Genomic DNA, 25,076 nt, shown 5'->3' on the forward strand with positions numbered 1-25,076 from the left:
CAAGTCTAGCTTAGGGCACTCTTACTGAGAGTAACAATCATCTATTTACTCTCTCAGCATAACTCATGCTAGTCCTTATAAAGGTCAGCCTGGCCAAAATTTCTGGCTGGGCTGATTAGGAAGGATTTCTTTTCTGGGGGATTTCCCCTAAATGATCTTGTGACTAAGGCATAGCACCGGGAGTCATGCAGCTTCAATTCTATTCCTCTATCATCATGGGAGTCTTGTCACATTACAGGCGTGCCTCTGTTTACGTGAGGGTTCCGTTCCCATGCACCCTTGCGTAACCCAAATTTCACATAAGTCGGGGGGGGAGGGGGAGCTTTTTTTCCCTGGCGGAAAGCATATTCTGCAGCCAGGGAAGCAGCAGGAGCACCTGGTGCTCCTTTTGTACGGTATGTCCTGGGGTCATGGGGGGCAGTTGGGGAGGGTTAAGCCTGGCAATGTGTTGGGGCCATGGGAGGGGAGCAGGGGGTTAAGCCAGGGGTGGGTTAGGGCTGCAGGGGGGTGGAGTTGAGCCAGAGCTGCACGGGGGCAGGGGCGGAGAGGTTGCACTAGGGCTGGGCGGGGGGTGGTGGTGCTGTTGATCTAGAGCCACGTGCATGGGGGTGGTGAGCCGGAGCCGTGCTCAAGGTAGTGAGCCAAGCCGTGGGGGGGTTGAACCGGGGCCACGTGAGGCTGGGGTAGGGGGTTGAGCCAGGGCTGGGGGGGAGCGAACTCACACACTTTGAGGGTTTACTGTATTTAACTTTACCCCAGTTTGCCTTTTGTAAAATGAGGCCAACAACATTGTCTTATTTCCCACTAGTGGTCTGAGGTTTAATTCATTAATATATGTGCAACAGCAACAGACCCAGGGTGTCAGTAGAAGAGATTGAACCACTGACCATGGGGGCTAAAGCCACATGCTCTACTGCATAAGCTAAAGGCCACTGGCTCTGAGCCATGGCTGTAAAGCAGAGCCTTCACTCTCCCTAGTACGTGGTCTCAGTGCCTCTGGAGTTAGACGTGTAAAATGCATTGGGGTGATCAGAAGAAAAGCATGTGTTTCTTTTTAGTTTTGCACCATGTAAGTTCCTCTTTGAAATTTGCTGACTCCAGCTGCCTGCTATTCTTGGGTTGTGGCCCCCCTCCCTTGCTATAATAGCCTAATAACCTAACACAAACTAACAAACATGCCAAGAGTTTTCATCTGTCAGTGTGGAGCTGGTGTGGCTTACACTTCCAGGGTTCCATTCGTGCAAGCCCTACAGTAATGGTTTCACAAAGCCACTCTTCAGTGGAAGAGTCAAGGAATCAATCAAGACTTACACTAAAATTCAGGGGCCTGCTCCTGAAACGTGCCTAACCTTACCTGACAGCAGTGGCAACTCCCACTGAAAGCAGCAGAAGTTTAGGTCACCTAATCTTGACTATCACTCAGCCTGAGCAGGATCATTTTCTACGGTAAATTTTTAGTGTTTAATCTAATTTTAAAACACCACATAGATGGGCCTCCTCGGATTTCTCTTGTCAGACTAAGCCACAGTCTAATAGATTTCAGGATTAGGATAGTCTGAGACCCATTAGAGCTCTTGTGCATATACATTTTTTCCTAGTGTTTAAAATGCCTCATGGCGCTCATTCCTGTTTGATTTCATCAGGTTTTAAATTAACCCCAAAAAAAAACTGTTTATCATTTATATTCTTATTGCAGTAAAAATAAAGCACTTCTAAATACATGTAAAAAAATTAATCAAACTAAAATACACTCAAAGCCACACAGGCATTCTAAGAACATAACACAGGACCCAATCCTGATCACATTTCAGGGGTTCATAATGGTGCTTCCAAAGAACACTGCTAAAAACTGCTTGCTGATAATACGGTTACATTTTTGTGCTTATTTTCTTCTGTTCAGCCATTCTCTTTACATTCTGCTCTGTTTCCGATCAGCAAACATCTGTTATAAGTTGAGGGAAGTGGAACTGAGACCACTCAAATATATCCCCTCAGGGGCTGTTAGTATGTACTGACAGCATCTGATCTTAGAGGAATAAAATAAAGACTGACACCCCAGAATATCTTCGTCTTCAGGTCAAAACCCACATCCAAAACACAGTTATTTAACATGGAAAAAAAAAAAAACAAATATAACCTAATACCTGTGGTGAGAGCTCAGTTTATTGATGCCGCCGCAGGTTAAGAAAAACTAGTAAAACAAAGGTCAAGAACATTGCTGTCCACAAATGCAGCTTGGAGGGTTTTTCTGAGGTAATATCATGGTGCAGTAAAAATAGGGGATATTTTGGAATATTGCACGTGTCATGTCTGTTAACCCTCCTAGGAGCAGAGAGGTATTTTCAAAATGAACAGAGTGCGGAGGAATGACTAGTGGAAGGAGTTACCTGATTTTCCATACTTTTCCTCAAATTGCTCCTTCCAGTCAGTCAGAGATTAAAGATGTCCTTATCACTGCAATGGTGCACAGGCACACTCACAGCAATTCTTGTCCCGGCTTTTAAGGAGTCCTGCCAGGGCCATTAAAACTTCCCTTAGCCCCTTGCCAGTGCGAGCACTACACCGTCTCAACTCCCATCTTCGGCCACTGAACCATTCTGGATTCAGCATCTCCTGAAGCTCAGAGAGCGAGAGGGACTCTGGCAGCTCCTGCTTGTTGGCCAGAACCAAGACTGGAACCCCAGTCATGTTGATGTTGTTCAGAACTTTCTCCAATTCAGCCATTGCCTCTGGCAGTCGGGTTTTGTCCGCACCATCCAGCACAAAGATGAGAGCATCTGTGTCCTCCAGGTAGTCCTCCCAACTACCACGGAGCTTGCCTTGACCACCTACATCCCAGAGAGTCAAGGATAGATGACGAAATGTTTCCAGAGACTCCACGTTGAAGCCTATTGTCGGGGAAGTCTCCACAGGCTTGTCGCTCTTCAATTTAGACAAGATGGTGGATTTGCCAGCAAAATCCAGTCCCAGCATCACGACCCGGGCATCTCTTTTCTGCCAAGTCTTGGAGCTTAACGTCCCCATCGTGCTGCTGCTGCTGAAATCTTGTCCAAAAAGTACAAATGAAAAATTATTCCTTTCCAAAGAGAAACATTTTACAGCATCTAATAATGATGCTGTCTAGTAGAGTGACTAAGGAGCATGTGAGAGAGAGCATTCTGGATTCATGTGTAATATTTACTGCAGAAAAAAAAACCAATCAGCTTCCATGATTTCCTTTGTAGCTAAAACAAGGTGAGTGATATTTATGAGAGATGCAGCAGAGCAAATAAAAGTGACTTGAAGTAACAAATGGCTTCTGTGTTCCTGCTTTTTGGGAGAGATGAAGGGACAGTGAACTCAGTTTCTTCCTCATGTTGCACAAAAACAATACTGATGTTTTGTCCAGCAGCCTCTCCAGGGGAAATCCACCCCCATCTCAGGGCTGAGGAAACTGCACTGTTGCAAAGCATTACTCGTGGTAAGTGCTGAATCAGAGACTGGCAAGTCCTTATTTGAGAGAACAGCAACAGAGACAGTGAAAATGCTTCTTACCCACTCCAGTTAAAAGTGAAGAAAAATAGTCTTCCCCTTAAGAGTCTTTTTTTTACCAGTGGCTGTGCAGACAATAGAAATGGAGATTTAAGGAAATGTATGAATGATATTTGAAATGGCTCATTGAAATGCAGCCGGCAGAAACCAAGGGGTGGAAAGACTAAATGCTTAAATAAATGAAACATGGGTTGGTTTTCTACGGCCATTGCAAATGCTACTTTATCATCCTTCAACAAAAGTAGCACGTCGTTTAGCTAGCAGACACAACCTGAGAGGTGTATGTACCAGTGCAGTGGGTGGATGAATAGAAGGAGATTTTTGTGCTACTTGAATATCTTGCAGAGTCACTCAGACAAGAGCTGCTCTTTTCAGCCTGGCGGTTGTGCAGTGGGCCAGCAAAAGAGATCCTTAACAAACTGTGGCAAGATTTGCACTCTAAACAGTACGGGCAGATACACGCAGGGCACCGCGAGCTCTGCGGGTTGTAAATCTCTGGTTACAGTGTCAGCAGAGAGCTTGTGTTTCTAACCACTGTACCTCACCGCAGAGAACGAGGCAAGTAGGGGGAGTCTTCCACTTTCCTAAGGTGCAAATATCACGAGCTGTTACCCAAGTAAAGGATCCACATCACAATTTCTCTTTACATGAAGGATGATTTTCATTGCAGCCTGGGGAGGCAACTTGTTTTTCAACTGTAGAGGTCACACAATGACATGCACTTACCCCCATGGGGGCTGCTTGTGTTGTCTTCACAGCATGCTCAGCCACCGGTGGTCTGATGATTAAGGCACTAATCCTCAAAGATACTTCAGTCTTCCTTCACTCAGCATTGTCACTCCTAAGCACTTTGCTACCTAGTGGAGTCCTCAGCCTGGAGCAAGGTGTCCGGGCACCCCATACCACAGGTGGAGACAGTTAGAGGCCGACGAAATGCCTCCCCAGAAGCAGGCAAACTGAATGGGAAGCTGCCTAAGCTAGCCAGAACTGAAACGGAGAGGAGAACGGCTTAGGCACCCACGCAGTTCACCTGGTGTTTCTGACTGTTGAGCTGCTTTCCACTCAGGATCCTCAGCCATGAGCCCACTGCTGGAATGAGGCACCTAAACCGGGGGAACTGCTCAGGTATCCCCTGTCCCAGTGGCCAGAAGAGTCTTAATCTCTCTCACACTTGGCCTCTGTTTTTGTGCGCTCACAACTGACTTTTGTTCTGTTCCTCCCCCATGGTGGCTTGCATCCAGCCCTCCTGCAACCATCAGGTCTATTGTTACTCCTGGGGGAATTCTGTGTCACTGCATGCGTGCAGAATTAATGGACCCTGCGGACCTTTTTTTTTTCCTCTGCAGAAAACATGTTCTATTGGAGCAGCGTGGCATATACACCATCCTCTCACCAGGTGTCACTGTGTGGCATCAGAACAGAAAGCAGCCAGCTCACTGCAGCAGCCAGCGGGGAGGAGGAAAGGCTGCGTTCCTTACAGTGGTCCGTCTGTGGCGCCAGGTGAGGTGGCATGGGATACGGGGGAAGACAGAATGTGGGGGTGCACAGGGATGCTGGGGGTCACACAGATTGGGCTTCGACAGGGTTAGTGTGGGCCAGTGAGAGAGGGAAGGGTCACTGGGGAGCAGATAGGCAGAGCCACAGAGTGATGGAAAGTGGCAGAGGGGGATGCAGGGACAGATGGAGATGGGGGTGGGCGTATGGGGTGGCTCAGTGAGGGAGCAGGGACATATGAAGATGAGGAGGGGTCTGGGGGAGTATGGTTAGGGAGTACAGGGGCACATGGGGATGAGAGGATGCGTGGCTGAATAGGGATGCAGGGACAAGTAGGGATGGGGCAGATGTGACCAACTGAATGGGAGAGGCTGGTATCAGCCAAGGTCTCCCAGGTGCCTACTAACCCCCCCCCAAAATATTCCATACTTTTCCCACCCATTCTGCAGCCCTCTAGGTTCACTCCCAGACTCCTTCCCAGCAATTACTTCCTCTCCCTCAGCTCCTCTATTACCCCAGCTCCCCCTAAGCCTTTACGTGGCTTCTGTGGGGCGTAGGAAACACAGTTATGTACTGTAGCTTATTCGGAGTTCTCTGTGGAGATACCTAGTACAGCATCTATTTGTCATAAACATTTCCTGGCTCTTTTTTCTTCTCCGCGTTGTTACAGACATACTCGCCGACTGACATTTTGAAATAAATTATCAAAATAATGGACGCCGGCAGGAGTCTGTTGTATTATTTTAACAAACCAAATATGCAGGATTTCACAATCTTGCATGTAGAATTTTGAAGAGTTTGGACCAGGATCCCCTGAGCACGCCTGCCTGTTTGGCTGCCACTAGCAAGACTGGCATTTCTCTGCTTAGTGTGAGAATTCTGCTGTGTCCTCCTCTGGGACTTCAGCTTGCAGGAGGGCTCCAAGCTGCTCATGAACTGTGTGGCAGTGTCAGGGTTTAGGTGGCCTTGCAAATGCTGAGTAGCAGAAACTTAGGTACCTTCGGATTTGCCAGCAGTGGGGTGATAAGCTTGAAAATGTGAGTGGCACTTAAAGACATAGGTAGGCCCAGCATAAAAGGTATCTGAGAGGGTAGAGGCTAGGCATTAAATCTGGATTTGCTGCAGAGCACTGCAGGGGACTATAAAGCCAATCAATACGTATCTTGTTAAATGTTAATGGATCTGCAGATGCGGCTTTTGGTACTTACATGCTCCTCTTGTCTTTATTCCAGTACAGCTTGTGTGTGGCTTGCTGAGTGTGTAAGGCACAAGTTCACATTAGCTAGGTTTGTGTCGCATTTGATAAATTCCTCTAAGGAAACTGGAATGCACATACAGTAAGTGAGAACAGGGCTTCTACAAGTCCATGAATACCTCAGTATTGCAAATATGCTGCAATGGAGTCTCTATTATATCATCATCCCGTATGCTACAGAAATAAGCATTGTCAGAAATATAGGGGAAAATAAATCCAGAATAGCCAACGTATCGAGGATACAGATGTGGGGAAGATGCTATGCAAAAAGATTTTGTATCAGAATTCTGCTTCATTATATGACCTCTCTCCCAGGAGCAAAATGCAGAGCACCGGATTTAACAGTACATACATACGTAACTCATAGAAAGGAAGGGACCTCTGGAGGTCACTGAGTCCAGGCCCCTGCATTCTTGGCAGGACCAAGCATCATCCCTAACAGATTTTTTTTTTTAAATCTATTTGCACTTGATCCCTAAATGGCCTCCTTACAAGTTGAACCTCTTTAATCCAGAACTCTCTTCTGGCAACATCCATAATCAGTCATGATTTTTGTTAGCCAGACAACAGCTTATCATGGGTGTGACCACGTTTCCTGTGGTCCCATAAAATTTGCTTACAGCCAACAGTCCTGGCTCTCAGTGTTCCGTGCTGTTATTTAGCTCTAATTTACCTCTATCTATCTTCTAAGGGCTCAGTAAGCAGTGGAAGTGTTGCGATTCTGGACTCAATGGACCAATAGTCTGTGCTTGGCTTGTCTGAAGTTAGATTTTGTGTTCCATGAGGCAGAGTCCATCCATCAGAGTGTTGTGCAATAATAAAGGGAGTCTGTGCAGAAAGTTATCCATAGATCATAGAAATAGCCACTAAAATGAGAATGCCAGTCTAAGCTTTAATTCCTTCTTGACCAATGAGGGTATGGCTACACTACCAGGAAATCCAACCCAGTCAGGGTTGATTTTCCAGAGTTCAATTTGGTGCCCCTGGTAGAGACATGTGAAATCAAACTATCTGGGGTTGGCCATTGACCCTTTTACTCCTTAATTTTGTGAGGAGTCAGGCAGATCAATGGGAGATTTTTTCCCAACAGCCTCCCTCTGAGAAGGTGGCCAGATAAGTTCCTTGGAGTTAAGTCAAGTCTAGCTATACAATTGTGTATCTGCAATTGACTTAGCCCCCCAGTGTAGAACAAGCCAGATGGAAACAAACAGAACGAGAGTCAGTGTGTAGAAACTGCATTTCTTCTGTTTTACCACAATGTGTCACCCTTATTCCACATATTTCTCAATGAGACACATCTCAAAGGGGTAGGAAAACAGTACTTTAAAAGGAACCAGTTTCAAATGCAGTGATTCAGACCTTGTCTACACTACAGCATACTTTGGTATATCTTATCATCATAGAGTCATAGAATCATAGGGCTGGAAGGGACCTCAGGAGGTCATTGAGTCCAGCCCCCTGCTTCAAGCAAGATCAACCCCAACTAAGCCATCCCAGCCAGGACTTTGTCAAACCAGGACTTAAAAACCTCTAGGGATGGAGATTCAACCACCTCTCTAGGCAACACATTCCAATGCTTCACCGCCCTCCTGGTGAAGTAGTTCTTCCAACTATCCAACCTACTCCTCTCCTTCTATAACTTCAGATCACTGGTCCTTGTTCTGCCATCTGTCACCACTGAGAACAGTTTCTCTCTATCCTCTTCAGAGCTTCCCTTCAGGAAGTTGAAGGCTGCTATTAAATCACCCCTCAGTCTTCTCTGCTCAAAATAAATAAGCCCAAATCTCTCAGCCTTTCCCATAGGGCACATGCTCCAGCCCCTTAATCATTTTTGTTGCCCTCCATTGAACCTACTCAAGCACATCCACATCCTTTCTATACTGGGGGGCCCAAAACTGGACATACCATTCCAGTGGTGGCCTCACCAGTGCTGAATAGAGGGGAACAACTTCTCTAGATCTCCTTGAAATGCTCCTCCTAATGCACCCCAATGTGCTGTTAGCCTTCTTGGCTACAAGGGCACACTGTTGACTCATATCCAGCCTCTCATCCACCACAATCCCTAGGTCCTTTTCCACTGTACTGCTGCTTAGCCAGTTGGCCCCCAGCTTATAACAATGCTTGGGATTCTTTCATCCCGAGTGCACGAATCTACACTTCTCCTTGTGGAACTGCATCAGATTTCTTTTGGCCCAGGTCACTCTGGATCATATCCCTACCCTCCAATGTATCTACCTCTCCCCCTAGCTTATTGTCATCCACAAACTTGCTGACAGTGTAATCCAGTCTCTCTTCCAGGTCATTAATAAAGATGTTGAACAACACCGGCCCCAGAAACAAGCCTAGGGGCACTCCACTTGTTACCCACCACCATCCAGATATTGAGCCATTGACCACTACTCATTGGGCCTGACCACCAAGCCAGCTTCTGTCCATCTTATAGTCCATGGAGCCAATCCATACTTCCTTAACTTATGGACAAGAATGTTGTGGGAGACTGTATTAAAAGCTTTGCTAAAGTCGAGGTATATCACATCCACTGAGTTCCCATGTCTACAGAGCCTGTTACCTCAGCATAGAAGCTAATCAGATTGGTCAGGCATAACTTGCCCTTGGTGAATCCATGCTGATTACTCTTCATCACTTTTCCCTCTTTCAAGTCCTCCATTATTTTCCCAGGGACTGAGGTAAGGCTGACAAGTCTATTATCCCCTGGATTGTCCTTTTTTCCTTTTTTAAAGATGGGCACTGCCTTTTTCCAGTCATCCAGGGTCTCTCCTGATCTCCAAGAGTCGTCAAAGATAATGGCCAAAGGCTTGGCAATGACGTCTACCAATTCCCTCAGTACCCTTGGGTGCATTAAATCTAGAACCATGGATTTGTGTACATCTAGTTTTTCTAGGTAGCTCTTAACTCATTCCTTTCCCACCGAGGGCTGTCCTCCACCTTCCCATACGGCATCGTTGAGCACTGTAGTGTGGGAGCTGTCCTTGTCCATGAAGAGTGGGGCAAAAAAAGCACTGAGTACTTCCGCTTTTCTTACATCATCTGTCACTAGCTTACGTCTCTCAACCAGTAATGGCCCCACACCTTCCCTGATATCCTCTTATTGTTAACATGCCTGTAGAAACCCTTCTTGTTACCCTTCACATCCCTTGCCTGCTGCAGTTCCAGTTGTGTTTCGCTATCCTGGTTACTGCCCAGCATTTTCCAGCCATATATTTATACTCCTCCTTATTCAACTGTCCACTTTTTCACTTCTTATATACACCCTTTTTGAGGTTAAGCAGACTAAGGATTTCCCTGTTAAACCAAGCTGGTTGCATACCTTGTTTGCGTTTCTTACTATGCGGCCGGATGGTTTGTTCCTATGCCTTCAGTAAGACTTCTTTAAAATACTGCCAGTTCTCTTCAACTCTTTTCTCCTTCATCTTCATTTCCTGAGGGATCCTGCACAACAGTTGTCTCAGGGAGTCCAAGTCTGCTCTTTTGAAATCAAGAGTCTGTATGTTACTCTCACCTTTCTTCCTTTTGTCAGGATCCTGAAATCTACCATCATAATCACTGCAGCCCAGGTTGCCACCCACTTCTATTTATTCTACTAGTTCTTTGCTGTTTGTGAGCAGCAGGTTAAGTTGCTCACAGCCCCTGGTCAGGTTTGTCAGCACTTGTACCATGAAGTGATCCCCAACATTCTCCAAAAACTTCCTGAATTGTTTGTGTGCTGCTATATTGGTTTCCCAACAAATGTCTGGGTGATTAAAGTCCCCCATGAGAATCAGGGCCTGTGATTTGGAAACTTCTCTTAGCTGTCGGAAGAAATCCTCATCTCCCTGATCTGGTGGTCTATAGCAGACACCGACTAGAACATCACCTCTGTTGCTTCTGCCTCTAAGCTTAACCCAAAGACACTCAACTGGCTTTTCTCCCTCCTTATCCTGGAGCTCTGAGCAATCATACTGCTCCCTCATGTAGAGCACAACTCCTCTTCCTTTTCTCCCCTTCCTAAACAGCTTACACCCTTCCATGACTGTGCAACATGAGATATACTGACCAAAGAGCTGGTGCAGATGGCACTATGTCAGCAGGAGAGCTTCTCCAACTGACACAGCTTCTGCCTCTTGCAGAGGCAGGAGTTATTAACCAGACAGGAGAGCTTTCTCCCATTATCGTACAGTGTTTCCACACTACGTGCTGCAGCAGCACAGCTGTAAATATTGTAATGCAGCTGTAGCATTATAAGAATGCTCATTACAGAGACCAGACTAGACCCAGGGTATCCTTCCTCCTCACTTGAGACATGGGGCAAGGCTTAGGGATCACTGTGAGGTCACTTCACATATTCCTCTCTCAGCACTCTCAGATTTCTGATGTGCACTTGCTTTTCCACCTCAAGTGCGTTTTTCTGTGGTTGTCTCATGGGGCTACAGCCTCTCCCCCATCCTTGTTAATGTCTGTACAAAGCAGCTAGTGTAGATTAATCCATTCTATTTCACAAAGTGCCAACAAGGTTACTCTCACTGCTCCATCATTTTCCTGTCAGACTCAGATAGCACCTTCTTCTGCTTCTCCAAGGGCCTGGTGGTAATGAGCACCTGCCTGAAGTTTAGCCTGAAGATTAGTTGAAACCTGGAAAAACTCAAGGGACACTGGCTAGAGAATAGAGGAGCACTTTAAAGCTTTGCCACCTCTATTACGTTATCCTCTTAGAAAGTATCTGCCAGTCCAAAGCCCTAATGATTGCTAGGACTCCTCATTGCTGCTGGATATTCAAATAGCCATGGACACAAAACACACCATTTCCATCTACAGCCTGCAAAAGATTGTGGCCTCTCCTCTTGAATTTGGATCTAGTCATAGTGATGTGCACACACAGAGTCAACTGTGGGGCTACTGCTCTTCCTTGTCATCTCACATACCTGGGGACAATTTCTCTGAGCTGCATGCAGTTAGTCCTTGATCTCTGCAAAGTTGTGGACACTGTCCGGGTTTTTCTGCTCAGTGTCCCCATCTGATTCCCTCATTTTACACATCTGTCCTCACTCCTGTATATGCTTTTATATTTTTGTCCCCTGCAATCAGTTGTCTCCTACTTCCTGTGGTCCGGCCTTCATCTGAGGTGGACGGGCCCTTAGCAATGGTAGACTCCATCAATTGCTTGAGAATTCAAACATGTACTAAAACAGCCAATTTTCTACTCACCACTAGTACTGTCTTGCCTAACCAGCCTTATGAGACACCGTTAATAAAGGTAGGGTAGAAGCAATCCCCTTTCTTATTCAGATTCATTTATTTTAGGCAGTTTTAATTCCAAACAGGGGCTTCTCCATTACAAAAGAGCTCCTTTTGGATATGGATGTGCTCCCTCTTTCTCTGATCCCCGCCCCAGAGCTCTAGCACTGAAGCCACAGGTATAAACGCAGAAAGAAATGTAAGGGTATGCAGCTCGGTATTACCTACTCCTCAGCAAACAGCTAGAATGTCTGACTTATGATAACGGAGAGACAGACAGGTAGATACATTGGAGGATAGGGATAGGCTCCAGAGTGACCTAGATAAATTGTAGGATTGGGCCAAAAATAATCTGATGAAGTTCAACAAGGACAAATGCAGAGTCCTGCACTTGGGATGGAAGAATCCCATGTATTGGTACAGGCTGGGTGCCGACTGGCTAAGTAGCAATACAGCAGAAAAAGACCTAGGGATTACAGTGGATGAAAGGCTGGATATGAGTCAACAGTGTGCCTTTGTAGCCACGAACGCAAACGGCATATTGAGGTGCAAAAGGAGAAGCATTTCCAGCAGATCTAGAGAAGTTATTATTCCTCTCTACTCAGCACTGGTGAGGCCACATCTGGAATACTGTGTCCAGTTCTGGGCTCCCCAGTACAGAAAGGATGTAGCAGCATTGGAGCAGGTCCATCGGAGGGCAACAAAAATGATTAGGGGGCTGGAGCACATGACCAAGGAGGAGAAGCTGAGAGATTTGGACTTACTTAGTTTGCAAAAGAGAACAGCGAGGAGCGATTTGACAACAGCCTTCAACTTTCTGAAAGGGGGCTCTAAAGAGGAAGGAGAGAGACTGTTCTCAGTGGTAACAGATGGCAGCACAAGGAGCAGTGGTCTGAAGTTACAGAAGGAAAGGAGTAGGTTGGATATTAGGAAAAACTATTTCACCAGGAGGGTGGTGAAATCTCCATCCCTAGAGGTTTTTAAGTCCCAGCTTGACAAGGTCTTGGCTAGGATGATTTAGTTAGAGTTGATCCTGCTTTAGGTAGGGGGCTGGGCTCTATAACTTTCTGGGGTCCCATCCACCCTTGGATTCTATGATTTTATGGTAATTCCCTCCAGAAAGCTGAGGAGTTAGTAGCTTTGCACTTAATGGGCTGCTAGAGCAATGGAAGCTCAAGGGGTTGGAAGCAGGGGTCAAAACATTTGCGTTGATGAACTTAGTGGTGTGAGGGACAGACCTGGGAAGGACATGAGCAGTGGGTGAAGCTGCTGCTTGGGGAGGCAAGCTCCCCAGCCTGTATCCCTGCCCATACTCCATCCCTGATCTGCCCAGGCCCTGCCCTCCACTTGGCCCAGACCCTGTCCCCTCCCCACTGCCTTCCCCTCCTCTTCTCTCCCCGCCCCATCTGCTCACTCCTTCCAGCCAAATCCCTGAACCCAAATGTAGCAAATGACATTTGAAAAAAACACGCTTCTAGAATTTCTTTCTAAAGAAACTGGAGCATGTTTTCTCCTGCATGCCAGATTGAGAAGACTGAACACACAGAAGGTACCTAATTAAAAGCACTAAGTTTGGAAATAAAAATGTCAGTCAACAGGTTTTTTGATATACCCTGAAGCTATTCACAGATTTATTTGCAAAAACTTGGTAAGTAAGGACAAGTCAGCTGTCCTGTTGAATTCAACATCAAATATTATTAAACATACGATGCAGCTCTTCCCTGTTTCACATTTTTCTTAATCAGTATTTCTAAGCTGATTTTACATTTTAAATATAAATTAATCATGCCAGATCACTACATATTTAACACACTGAAACAAAGGTATTATTTTACATGAATCAGCAGAGTTTAGAGTGTTCATAACAAAGTTTATTGCGTTTAGAAAAAGGGAATACATTTATTTTCTGTGCTCTCCATAACAATAGATTAAGTAATGAAATTTCATCATATGTTAAAATATGTTTTCAAAGATTTTATGCACGACAGAGGGTTTTATATCTTAAGAAAGGTACTGATTTTGGTGGAGCGTTCACTTAAAACTAGTAACAGAGAGTAAGCCGTGCTAGTCTATATACTATCAAAACAAAAAGCAGTCAAGTAGCACTTTAAAGACTAGCAAAGTAGTTTATTAGGTGAGCTTTCGTGGGACAGACCCACTTCTTCAGACCGTAGCCAGACCAGAACAGACTCAATATTTAAGACACAGAGAACCAAAAACAGCAAGCAAGGAGGACAAATCAGAAAAAGATAATCAAGGTGAGCAAATCAGAGAGTGGAGGGGTGGGGAGGAAGATCAAGAATTAGATTGATCTTCCCCCCCACCCCTCCACTCTCTGATTTGCTCACCTTGATTATTGTTTTCTGATTTGTCCTCCTTGCTTGCTGTTTTTGGTTCTCTGTGTCTTAAATATTGAATCTGTTCTGGTCTGGCTACGGTCTGAAGAAGTGGGTCTGTCCCACGAAAGCTCACCTAATAAACTACTTTGCTAGTCTTCAAAGTGCTACTTGGCTGCTTTTTGTTTTGACACTTAAAACTAGTTCATCAAATATATATAAAGAAAGGGAAACCCATTTGTCCAGCTATCTGAAAGAAAAGAGCTATTATCCCGTTAAGGGGGTCTCTTCAAAAGGAAGATGAAAGGAGAGCAGTGATTGGCAGGAAGATTTGAGAAGCAAGTTTTTGTCCTATAGTAATGAAAAGGTGTATTTTAGATCAGGGCGCTCTTTTGAAGATTTTGTTAAAAGCCTATCATGTATGAAGATCCATTCATTTAGGGCTAAAGCTGAATACTAAGCCGGTGCATCTAAAATGTATATATATGCCAGGATTTGTTTTTAGAGATGTGATTTTTATAATCTTCAGCAACCAACTAATGCACTAGTTAAAGCAAATTTTAAACTATCACAGTAATGCACAGCAGCTTTTGTCAGCGAATTCAGAAAGTGACATCATATACTTCTGGGTTAGCACATGCCTGTTAAATGCTTTCATTACCACTTAATGGCTCTTTCACAGGTTCAGTATTATGCTAATTGGGCTGGCAAGTTGGAAGGCTTTTCACTTACATGTTAATAGACCCACTGAAGGGGGAAGACTGGCAAAGCTACAATAATCTTATGTGGGTGCAAAAAAGCAGGCCAGTAGCACTTTAAAGACTAACGAAATAAAGCCTTTACAGTGCTACTGGACTGCTTTTTTGTGTTGATGGTATATAGACTAGCACGGCTATCTCTCTGTTACTACTTATGTGGGAGCCTGGAGGAACTGTCAGAATAGAGGTCGGAGAAAGAGACTGGTTGAGCACTAAGACCCAGGGGAAGTATTGACTTCTTTTGCTTATGTCCACTGCCCACGGGGAAGGTACTATTCAGCCTGCACAGACTTTAAGGGGAGAATCTGCCTTTGTTATAGGGCGCCTATATGTCCCTATGCTGAATATGGGCCACCTGGTAAAATTACCCATTCAAGCAGTTCAATGGCAATCGGTCAGAACTATGCAGCACGAATATTCAGATTAATATCAAGTTGACTGTTAAAAAGAGCTCCTGAACAGCTGGAGATCTTTTATGTAACTTCTCATCTTTAAGGTTTGTATGGCGGAACAATGACATGCACATTCTGGTACAACTCTTTGGCACAGGGGTGGAGGTGACCGACCTGATCCAACCCTCCCTATCCAGTGCACTCCACCCTCCAAGCCTGGCTGGGCCCCTGGAACAGACCCATCTCTCCTGGTATTTGGTGCTACATCTTCTCAAGACAACTTGTAGGGGGCAGGGCACACAGGGTCACACGAACGGGGCCAGCGGCAGACTTTTGGAATTGTGTGGGAAGGAAGGGATGGGAACTGCTTCCAGCAGAATGGGAGTTGGGGTGCAGATAGGGATGATCCATCCCAAACTTTTCCCGAGGTCACCGCTTCCCTCCCACCTCCCACTCCTCTATGGCTAGAAGTAGTTTGTACTGTTTTCTTTGCAGTGTAGAAAGGCAGCTAACATCTCCAAGCTTCTGCTGGCCACTGACAAAACCTATCCACTTCCTGCTCCCTGGCTACAATGCAGACGGTTATGCCTAAGGATGCATTGAACACTAGGACCAATGCAGGGGCTATAGCCAATGTGCCCAAAGAGGTCGCTCTGCATAGGAGGATAATGGGACAGAGCAACCTGGCAATCCCTGGGGGCAGGACCCAGGGTGGGGGCAGCATGTGAGGCGGGTGCTAAGTGTCTTTACCTAGGGGTCAGGTCACAAACAGGCTGAAAATAGTTTCATAACTGCCTCTCCAGAGCTTAGCTGAGGGGTGAAGAAACTTCCCTGGGCCAGCTCTGTGTGGGGCTTTGGTACAAGCAGGGCTTGGCTCCTCCTGACTTTACCCGGTCACCAGCCCAGCCAGGGACAGTGGGCAAAGGAAGGAGACTGCCAGACAGAATGTTAATGAGCTGAATAATCCAACCAGTTCTCTGTGGCTGGTTCTCTGTGCAGTGCTAGGAGCAGGATACACCCCACCGGGGGAGTTATGAAGGGGCAGCAGGAGGGTGAACAGAGAGGGGAAATGTAGAAAGCCAATGTGTGAGCAGAAGATATGACCTAACCAGCCACTGCCTCCACTCACCAGCCACCTCAAGGGAAGATCCAGCAACAGCAAAACTTTCTCCAGCAGGAAGAATTGCTTTAAGATAGGCCACAATATTTTACGACTGGAACTATGGCTTACACATAATTAGCTGACGTGATGCTGAACTCACTATGCCCTGGCTCATAAATTAAGCAATTATTTGTGGTGAGCACCATACTTGCTAACCTGACTCTTTATAGTTATGTTTTAACATGAGAACATCTCCTGACAAAGATCAGCTCTTTGGAAGACTCCACTGTTACCCACCATTAGAACTATTCCGCTGAGGTTAGGGTTGAGATACAGTGATTAGTTTGGATGGCATGAGGACGCCTTACTACCACAGCTTGTGCCTCCTCCCCAGCTAAACAGAGACCTAAATTTTCCAGAATTGTTGCAAATTTAGTCTATATGAAATTCATGTTTAGGCATAAAGCAGACTGGGAAATAACAGTATTAAAATAAGCACTGTTTAAACACCATCCAAGTTTTGCATTGGACTTCATAGCCAAATAAAATTATAGGTACCAGCTGCCTCCCTGAGTCCCATTTACAAATCCCAACAAACAGTTTAAATATCAAGGCTCCTTAGATTTATGTGAGTCACAAACAGGGCTGGATCCTCTTCTGCTAAATAAAACCAGGCCTAAGCAGAACAGAAAACATTCCAACCAGATTTTACATGAGTCCCGTTTCAATCAGGGTTAATTCAAACTCATGGACAGCTCCTAAAAACACAGGGCCTTAGCTGAATGGTCCATGAGACTAAAAGCTAAACATACTTCTGTCCTATTCCACTTTGAGGCTCTAGGAAATGGCCAAAGGATCCACAAAGAGGCTTTGCTTAGGGCTAGACTGGAAGATGTCAGAGACTCTACTTTGTGTTGGTAATAAAATCAAAGAATGTGCCTTTTTTTAAAAAGTAATCACCTGCTGATATAATGGCATGATCAGCATCCTGACTACAGAGGCCATGTCTCCATGACAGAGTGAAGTCAACTTAAGTAACGTCAACACTCATAATCAGTTATAGTTACTTTGCTCGTGCATAACAAAACAAACCAGCAGTCGTGTAGCATTTTAAAGACTAACAAAATAATTTATGAGGTGATGCGCTTCCATGGGGCAGACCCACTTCTTCAGATCTGGAGCTATGCTGTCCTGGAAGCGTTGCTGAAAGTGAATTGGCATGATGATTACATAACACAGAGATACAAAAAAAAAAAGAAAGAAAGAAAAACTGACAAATTAGACGCACAGGACAGAAGGGGAGGGAGGTGGGGCGAAAGGTGGAAAGGAGGGGGAGAAAATTACTAAGTGTCCTGTCTGAGATCACTACAAACATCAATGATGGGGAAGCTGTCTTTGTAATGCATAAGGTAATTGCTGTCTTTATTAAAACCAAGAAGTTGTCCTGTGGCACCTTACAGACTACCAGATATGTCTGTTAGACTATAAGGTGCCACAGGACTTCTTGTTGCTTTTGAAGATACGGACTAACTCGGCTACCCCTCTATTAAGACCAAGAGTCAAAGTATTGAATATGAGCATAAACTGCAGTTCATGTTTCCATTTGTAGTCTGCTGTTAAAGTCTCTTTGTTGTAAGCCGCATATTCTTCACACAATGCTCTTGTGACTGTTGGGCACATCCACAGTTGGTGTACGTGAAGTTAGAAATACCAAGTGTAAACCCTGTTTTATTAATCTAAGTTTTCTAGTGAAAGTCATTAGTGGTATTTAAAGAAACTGAATAGCCAAGTGATCAAAACAATGAGTTGTGAATTGGTTTGGTTTTCCTGTAATCCTGAACTATGGTTGGTCCTACAAAGACGTGGCCTTTGGAGTGGCCTCCCCATCCTAAGAGGATACACATTAAAAACCTGAAAACAAAGAACACTAAGGATACTAGGAGCCATAGGCCCAAATCAGAAAGGAAAGATCACCTCTCTCCTGAAACATTTTACTTGGAATAAGGACTAGATAGAGAATTATGTTCCGTAACGTTCTTTCATTGTGTATTAGGCTTACTTGGGGGGTTTAATTTTGGCTTAGAAACTTACTTTGATCTGTCTGTTTTCACTTGCAATCACTGAAATACTACTTTTTATACTTAAAACACTTTTCTTTATCATCAAACGCAGTGTAAACAATTAGTGCTTGAGGGGGAGGCACATCTGCGCATATCTCTCGTTCATTGATAAAGAGAACTGACCTTATGAGCTTTCGCTGTGTAAAACTTATATGGAGTAAGATGGATTTGTCTGGGGTTTTGGTCCCTTTCGGGGGTTGGAGTCCTGTATGTTGTCAAGGCCCTACAGTAGCTGTCTCAGGCTGTGTCTACACTACAGCAATCTTTCAAAAGATGATCTTCAGGAAGATCTCTTCCAGAAGATCTTCTTTCGAAAGAATGCGTCCACACAAAAAAGCAGATCAAAAGATTGATCTGCTCTTTCGACAGAGAGCGTCCACACAATCCCTGGTCTTTTTAAAAACACAGCCAGGGATTGAAAAATCCAGTGCCATGAGGACCATTCTTTCAAAAAAACAAATAAGAAAAATTGCTTGTGGAGCACCTACACATGCTTTTTCAAAAGAAGCTTTCAAAAAGAGGCGCTCTTCCTGATTCAGAAGCAGAAGAGGGCTTCTGGAAGAAGAGCTGCATTCTTTCAATTTCAGATTGAAAGAGTGAACCTTGTGTGTGGATGCTCCACGTGTTCTTTTGAAAAAGAGTCAGATTTGCCAAATCTGCATAGATGCAGTCTCAGAGCTGAGCTGGTTCAGCATGTGTGTTACTCTGCTCAGGGGCTGTTATCCAACTCTGTGCCTCTGCTGTGGAAGATCAGAACTTCTGGCCCAGGAGGACAGGATGGTGTGGGGCACTGGAGGGTACATAGGTGAGCTCAGTAACATGGTCAGCATGCTAGTGTGGTCAGTATCTCATGTGACAGCCCCAAGGGGATCTCTGTGATCAAAACCATCATACTTTCTCTCTGCTAGTGGCATCAACACTTGAAAGGAAGCAGCACTGAACTTTTTGTGGGGAGATCCTGGCTGAGGACTTCAGACAGTTAAGGCTGCGGCCACACTTGGCCAAAACTTCAAAAATGACCATGCAAATGGCCATTTTGAAGATTATGAATGAGGCGCTGAATTGAATATTTGGCTGGAAGCATCCTAATGCTAATAAGGTGCTAAATATTCAATTCAGCATCTCATTGGTAATCTTCGAAGTTTTGGCCAAGTGTGGCCACAGCCTAAGAGTGTTGGAACTTGTGGTGAGATAGACTTTTGCTTAAAATTCCCTTTAGCTTGTTAAGTTACATACAAGTTGCCTTTTACCTTTTTATTTGTAATCCCTTCAAATCTATATTTCTATGGTTAATAAACTTGCTTAATCTAAACAATCTTCAAACAGCATGTTTGAAGTGTTTAGGAAACTTCATTTGGCATCACAGGATTTATGTGTACAATTTTATATTAAATAACTCTATGAGAGCCTGTGGCCACCACAGTGGTGTTAGGCAGTTCAAGATACAGATTTCTGGGAGACAAGTCTGGGATGGGAGTTTGCTGCTGTTGTCTTGCAATATAATTCACTGGCTACAGCACTTGAAGTTATAGCTTAATGATTTACATGTCAGAGCAGTGGTGGGTAGCCTGCAGCCCACTGGGAATTCTCCTACAGCCCATGGACCTCCTGTTACCACCCTCCCACACAAACACCTCCTCTGTTTCAGGGCACCTGAGTCCCACACTTCCTTGCTCTCTCCCCTCCCTCCCAGAGTTGGAACACAAATCATCTGCCTGTGGTCAAGCTCTAGCAGGGAAGGGCAGGGGCAGGGACAAAGCATAAAACAGGTGAACTGTATGCTCTTAAAGTACAGGAGAGGAAGGGGAGGAGCAGATGAAGTGCGGTGTTCTGACGTCCTGGTACCCACGACAGGCAAGTGGAATTTGAACGTACCACAGGCTGCTGCAGCCCACTGAAGTGGAGGGACACTCATCTGACTCACTCACCGTTTGCGGTTGCCCATTGCTGTGTTAGAGGCTGTGTGCAAGCAGACCTGGAATGGTTGCTCTCCCTGTGAAAGGCACTCACAGGTGGAAAACTGAAAGGACGCAGCTGCTGTCCACCAGTCTGGACTGTGCCCTGGGTGACAGCACAGTGGTTTTGGTGTCAGACTACGTTAGCTTTCTAAGTAAGCAAACACCACGTAGCTGCTCCACTGTAAGGCTGAGCTTCAGTCAAAGCAGAACTGCTTTATGCTGCTCTTTGTCACTTTAGAGGAAGTCCGACTGCATCCAGACTAATCGCTCTTGCCCAACCCAGTGCCCAGGCGGGGCGCTACTTCGGGAGTAGGAAATACATGCACAACAGGTCTTACCCCTGCACGGTGCTTTCCCCGCAACGACACCAGCAGGGCAAAGGGCCGGGCACAGCCAAGCCCACGGAGCTGCTCCACCCCCGCTCTGCCGCGTGACTTCGGGTAGACCCGCCCCGGCTGGGAGCTCCAGGGGACGGGCTAGTGCCAGCCTCCCCGACCCTGCCACAGCAAGGAGCTCCCAAGAGCAGGGTAAATATCACCTGCAGGCGCAGCCCCCGCCCCAGCCCGGCTCCCCTTCCCCGCAACCATCTCCGCCGTCCCCCAGCAGGCCCCGCCCCAGCTCGGCTCCCCCACCGCCCAAGCCATTGCCGCCCTCCTTCGCGCCTGCGCCGGCGCCCGCCCCCACCCTGGAGAGGTCCCCAGCCCAGCCCAGGGCTCCCTCCGCCGCCTAGTCCCGGCTTCGTCCTGCATCGGGTTCGCCCCCCTCCCGCGGAATCGACCTCCCCCACCGCGGCGATGAAAGGCGCAGGAGCACCGAGGGGCCGATAGGGTTAAGAGTCATGCAGGGGGGGCGGGGCGGAGATGTCGCTTCCGGGCTCTAGACCACATAACAGCGGCGCACGCGGCCTGGGGCGCGCGTCCGTTCGCTTCTTGCTTTGGGCCTGTCAGAGCCCGACATCGCCGGCCAATCAGCACGCAGCGCCTCGGGCGCGTGAGCCTCAGAGGCCGGCTAGAGCTCCCAATGGGAGGAGAGAGTGGGCGGGATCTGCCACCATCCTCGTGAGGCCCAGAAGGAAACAGCAAGACTGTTGCACCCGGCTCCCGTAGGTGACACGGGGCGGGTCTCGTTCCGTGCACTCAAGTGGTTCTGAGCGGCCGAGGGGGCGGGTGGCCCCTTTCAGCTCCCGCTGCGGAGGTGGCCGCGTCTAGGTGCCTCGTGGGGGCTTTGGGGCAGCCCCGGGCCGGGCGCTCCTTGCTCTTCTCCAGGTACCCGGCCGGGCCGCGGGGACTCCGGCTTCCTGGTATCGGGGCTCGCACGTAGGCGGCTCTGCGCACAGCCCCCAGTAATGCCCCGCGTGGGGTGCTGGGCCCTTAGCCACCGCTTCCGTGCTGGCTCGGCGCCGGCAGCCGCTCCGGCCGGCTGGGCCTCCTGGCTCAGCTGCGGGAGTCGGGCCGGGGGTGACTGAGGGTGGGGAAGTGGACGGGGACCGCAGGGGGAAGGGTGTGGGGGTGGCTGCTGAGGGCTGAGCGTTTATCCCGGCGAGTTCTGTGTAGGTGCTGCTCTCCCCCCCCCCCCCCCCCCCCCACATCTGTCGGCTGGTCTTTGCCCGGTGCCCTCCCTGTAGCACTCCTCGGCGCTGGGTGCCCTCCCCGGGGTGGCTGCATTTCAGCGCTGCTGGGCACGGCGCCGGCGCGACGCTCCCGCCGGCTGGGACGTGGTTGTCACGGGTGATCCGTGCTCTGGAGTGATGAGGAGGTGGGTGGGGCGGTCGGAGGCGGTGAAGTGCGGATCAGCGCTCGGGACAAGTTCGCTAAACGTTAGGGTGTCAGAGGGGGTGTTTGCTTTGGGTCTGAACTAGTTTTCCTGTTCCTTGACTCCTCAAATAAAGTTTGGGGGAAAGGAAAGAGGAAAAAGTAGCTTTGTGCCTCAGCTCGCAGGTGCACAAGCATTTCTTAGTGCCCAGGGCTCTTTTCCAGACTAGCTCAAAGAAAAGCAAGAACTTGGGTTTGTACCGTGAACCCAGTGCAGTTTAAATTGGACATGCTGCCTATGGCACTGGAACTATCCTGTATTGTGTAGCTGTTTTAGCATATGTGGTATGTCAATCATGCACTGTTCTGAGTTTTGCCCATAGAGAATTATACTGCCTTGGATGTAAGAGGAGTGCATTAAAGATGAAGTGTCAGATGTTACCCTTTCTCTTGCTCTTGTAAGACTGTGTTCTTAGAGTTTGTAATGCTTGCTTTAGTTGCTTGCACTTGGCTGGAATAGGAATGTCTTATGGCAGCTCTAGTGTTTTTTTTTTTTTCTCCTGATGCCGCCTTCATTTCCCTTTTCTAAGTGTTTTCAAGTGTTACCTTTTAAGTGTTGCCCTTTCTGGTCTCTTCCTCCTCCTACTTTAGCTTTCTCCCCATCAAGCATCTCAGATTCTTGTACCCTTTTTTCTTCAGAGAACTTCATGTGACTCTTCAGTAGTCCCTAATGCAAGTAGATAGATGATAGAAAGGAACATTGTTGAACGATATAAATGACTTCACCCTTGACTGTGGAATATTCTGTGAATGCAAGACTCTTAGTTTACAAAGGAGTAGGCCAGGAATCAAATGGGCATTCTTTGCATGGCACCATAAGAAGCCTGAGTCATTCCCTATTGCTTACCTGAAGCAATGGAATTATAAGGAAACACTTAATGTGTCAGAATGCATTACTAGAGGAATGTTTTTCTGAAAGGAGGAGGTGCTTCATTTGTACTGAAGAGAGCAAAGCTGGTAATTAGTCACAGAAAGGTACTTGACGCTAACAGCCAAGCTGTTTTGCTGTGATATTGGAGTTAGTTCCAAATTTGAGTAGTAAAGCGAACCTATATTATATTTTACTAATGTAATTTAGAGCATTGCTTTTGTAGAAGATTTGCAAAGAAACTATTATATTTAGTGTACAGATTTTGCCCTGTATTAGGCAGTATAAAAGCATATCTCCTTTCCCAGTGAGTCCTAGAAAATTGCTAGGTTTAATTCCATGCACTCTGCTAGAATGTTAATATCTTACAAAAATCCTGGGAGCTTGTTCCTAGTATCCAAGTGTTTTGCTCTAATCCTGTGAGCACAGATGCTTTGTAAATGAAATAAGCGTTGGCTTTCTATAATGCTGATACTTAGTTTGGTAACCTGCTCCAACCTCTTCTTGAATTTTTCGTTTGTGCTGGAAGTTTCCTTCACAGTAGTTTTTACAGCACCTGGCCACCCATCAACTTTCATGGTGTCTCCTAGCTAAATATTTTTATTTAGCTTGCTCATTTTTCTTTGTTAATTGTGGGGTTTGTGTTCTCTCCTGCTCCTTGGAAATGTAGTTCCTTGTCAAATGCAGGTTTTGCCCATTTCTGTAATAACTCTTGTTTCTTCAACTGACATCTCTGATATTGGTTATTGATAATGCCCTCCATCTCTTGCAGTCCTGATAAGAGTTATGTAGCACTTTAATGACTAACAAAATAATTTGTTAGGTGATGAGTTTTCATGGGGCAGACCCACTTCTTCAAATCTGGAGGTAGTGCTGAACTGGAAATGACATAATGGTTTAATAACACAGACTCCCCCACCCCCCCAAAAAAAAGAAATAAAAACTTTAGTTTAAAGTGCTACAGGACTGCTTTTTTGTTTTGTTAGGATACAGACTAATATGCCTGTCTCTCTGTTACTGATAAGAGTCATAAAACTTCCACTCAAGTGGGTAATTACAGTTTTCAGATGCCTTCTAATATCCTTAGTCTAAGACATAGCATTTTTTTTCCATATAAAGACTTTTGGGATTCTCCTTTTAAAGAATCTTAATATTGAAGTGCATGCAGAAATTATGTTAACATCTGTGTCATTATAGCTTTCATTGCCAATAAGGGCTACGTCTACAAGTGCCCCAAACTTCGAAATGGCCACGCAAATGGCCATTTCAGAGTTTACTAATGAAGCGCTGAAATGCATATTCAGCGCTTCATTAGCATGCAGGCGGCTGCGGCACTTCAAAATTGACGCGCCTCACTGCCGCGCGTCTCGTCCAGATGGGCTCCTTTTCGAAAGGACCCCACCTACTTCGAAGTCCCCTTATTCCCATCCGCTCATGGGAATAAGGGGACTTCGAAGTAGGCGGGGTCCTTTTGAAAAGGAGCCCCGTCTGGGCGAGGCGTGTCAATTTTGAAGTGCCGTGGCCGCCCACATACTAATGAAGCGCTGAATATGCGTTTCAGCGCTTCATTAGTAAACTTCGAAATGGCCACGCAAATGGCCATTTCGAAGTTTGGGGCACGTGTAGACACGGCCAAGATGATCCTAACTGATTTAAACATACAAGAACCTTAGCTCTCATTTATATGTTACACCAAAACAGCTAGGAGAAGTCTGGGGCCAAGCAAAAGCCTTTGCAAGAATGTAACATAAAATTGGGGCTATTACATAATTCTAAACTATAGGTAACCATAAGCAAACATCTGCCTATTTCAAGAACCCAGTCCATCATTGACCTTCTTGGAAAAAATCCACAGACAGGACAAACTCTTGAAATGTCTGAGCAAGTCTTTGAAAACTAAGAACGTTTTCCTAAAGTAAATTTAAAATAATTTCCTCTGTGTTTCGTCAGATTGAAACAGACACTGTTTTAGGAGCTGTTTAAGAAAATTGGTCTGCTTGAGCAAGTAATGGTTCAGCTATATGAAAATCAGCATGTTGTAGCCATAATACTATGAAGTGTTTGGCATTCATCATAACTTTACATAGTTAAAACTGTTGGATCTGTTTGTCGATAATTGCCCTGTTTTTATCTGTCTTTCTTGCAGTTACTAAGGCAATAGGACTGTTTAATCATTGCAAAATTAACAAACTCCTCCATCCCCAAAATGGTCTGTGGAA

General features: G+C 46.1%; 2 protein-coding genes across 10 annotated transcripts in view; one reads left to right on the forward strand and one right to left on the reverse strand.

The window, feature by feature from the left end:
* Nucleotides 1–2,451: 2,451 nt before the first annotated feature.
* Nucleotides 2,452–3,024, reverse strand: ARL11 (ARF like GTPase 11). The gene has a single exon (XM_074982703.1). The coding sequence runs from the start codon at nt 3,022–3,024 to the stop codon at nt 2,452–2,454; it is 573 nt and encodes a 190-aa protein (XP_074838804.1).
* Nucleotides 3,025–20,647: 17,623 nt separating this feature from the next.
* Nucleotides 20,648–25,076, forward strand: part of RCBTB1 (RCC1 and BTB domain containing protein 1) — a 58,897-nt gene continuing 54,468 nt past the window's right edge. For 5 of the 9 annotated variants that reach the window (XR_012644503.1, XR_012644504.1, XM_074987719.1 and 2 more), the window contains exon 1: nt 21,290–21,443. The gene's annotated coding sequence lies outside the window, so the exon portion shown is untranslated. The other 4 variants (XM_074987701.1, XM_074987663.1, XM_074987672.1 and 1 more) reach the window with 4 other exon arrangements.

This window comes from Carettochelys insculpta, chromosome 1 (genome assembly GCF_033958435.1).
Source record: "Carettochelys insculpta isolate YL-2023 chromosome 1, ASM3395843v1, whole genome shotgun sequence".
In the NCBI taxonomy this organism is placed as follows: domain Eukaryota; kingdom Metazoa; phylum Chordata; order Testudines; family Carettochelyidae; genus Carettochelys; species Carettochelys insculpta.

Excerpts from the sequence above, each read along its gene's own strand:
- ARL11 (XM_074982703.1), bottom strand. The coding sequence starts at position 3,024 with ATGGGGACGTTAAGCTCCAAGACTTGGCAGAAAAGAGATGCCCGGGTC.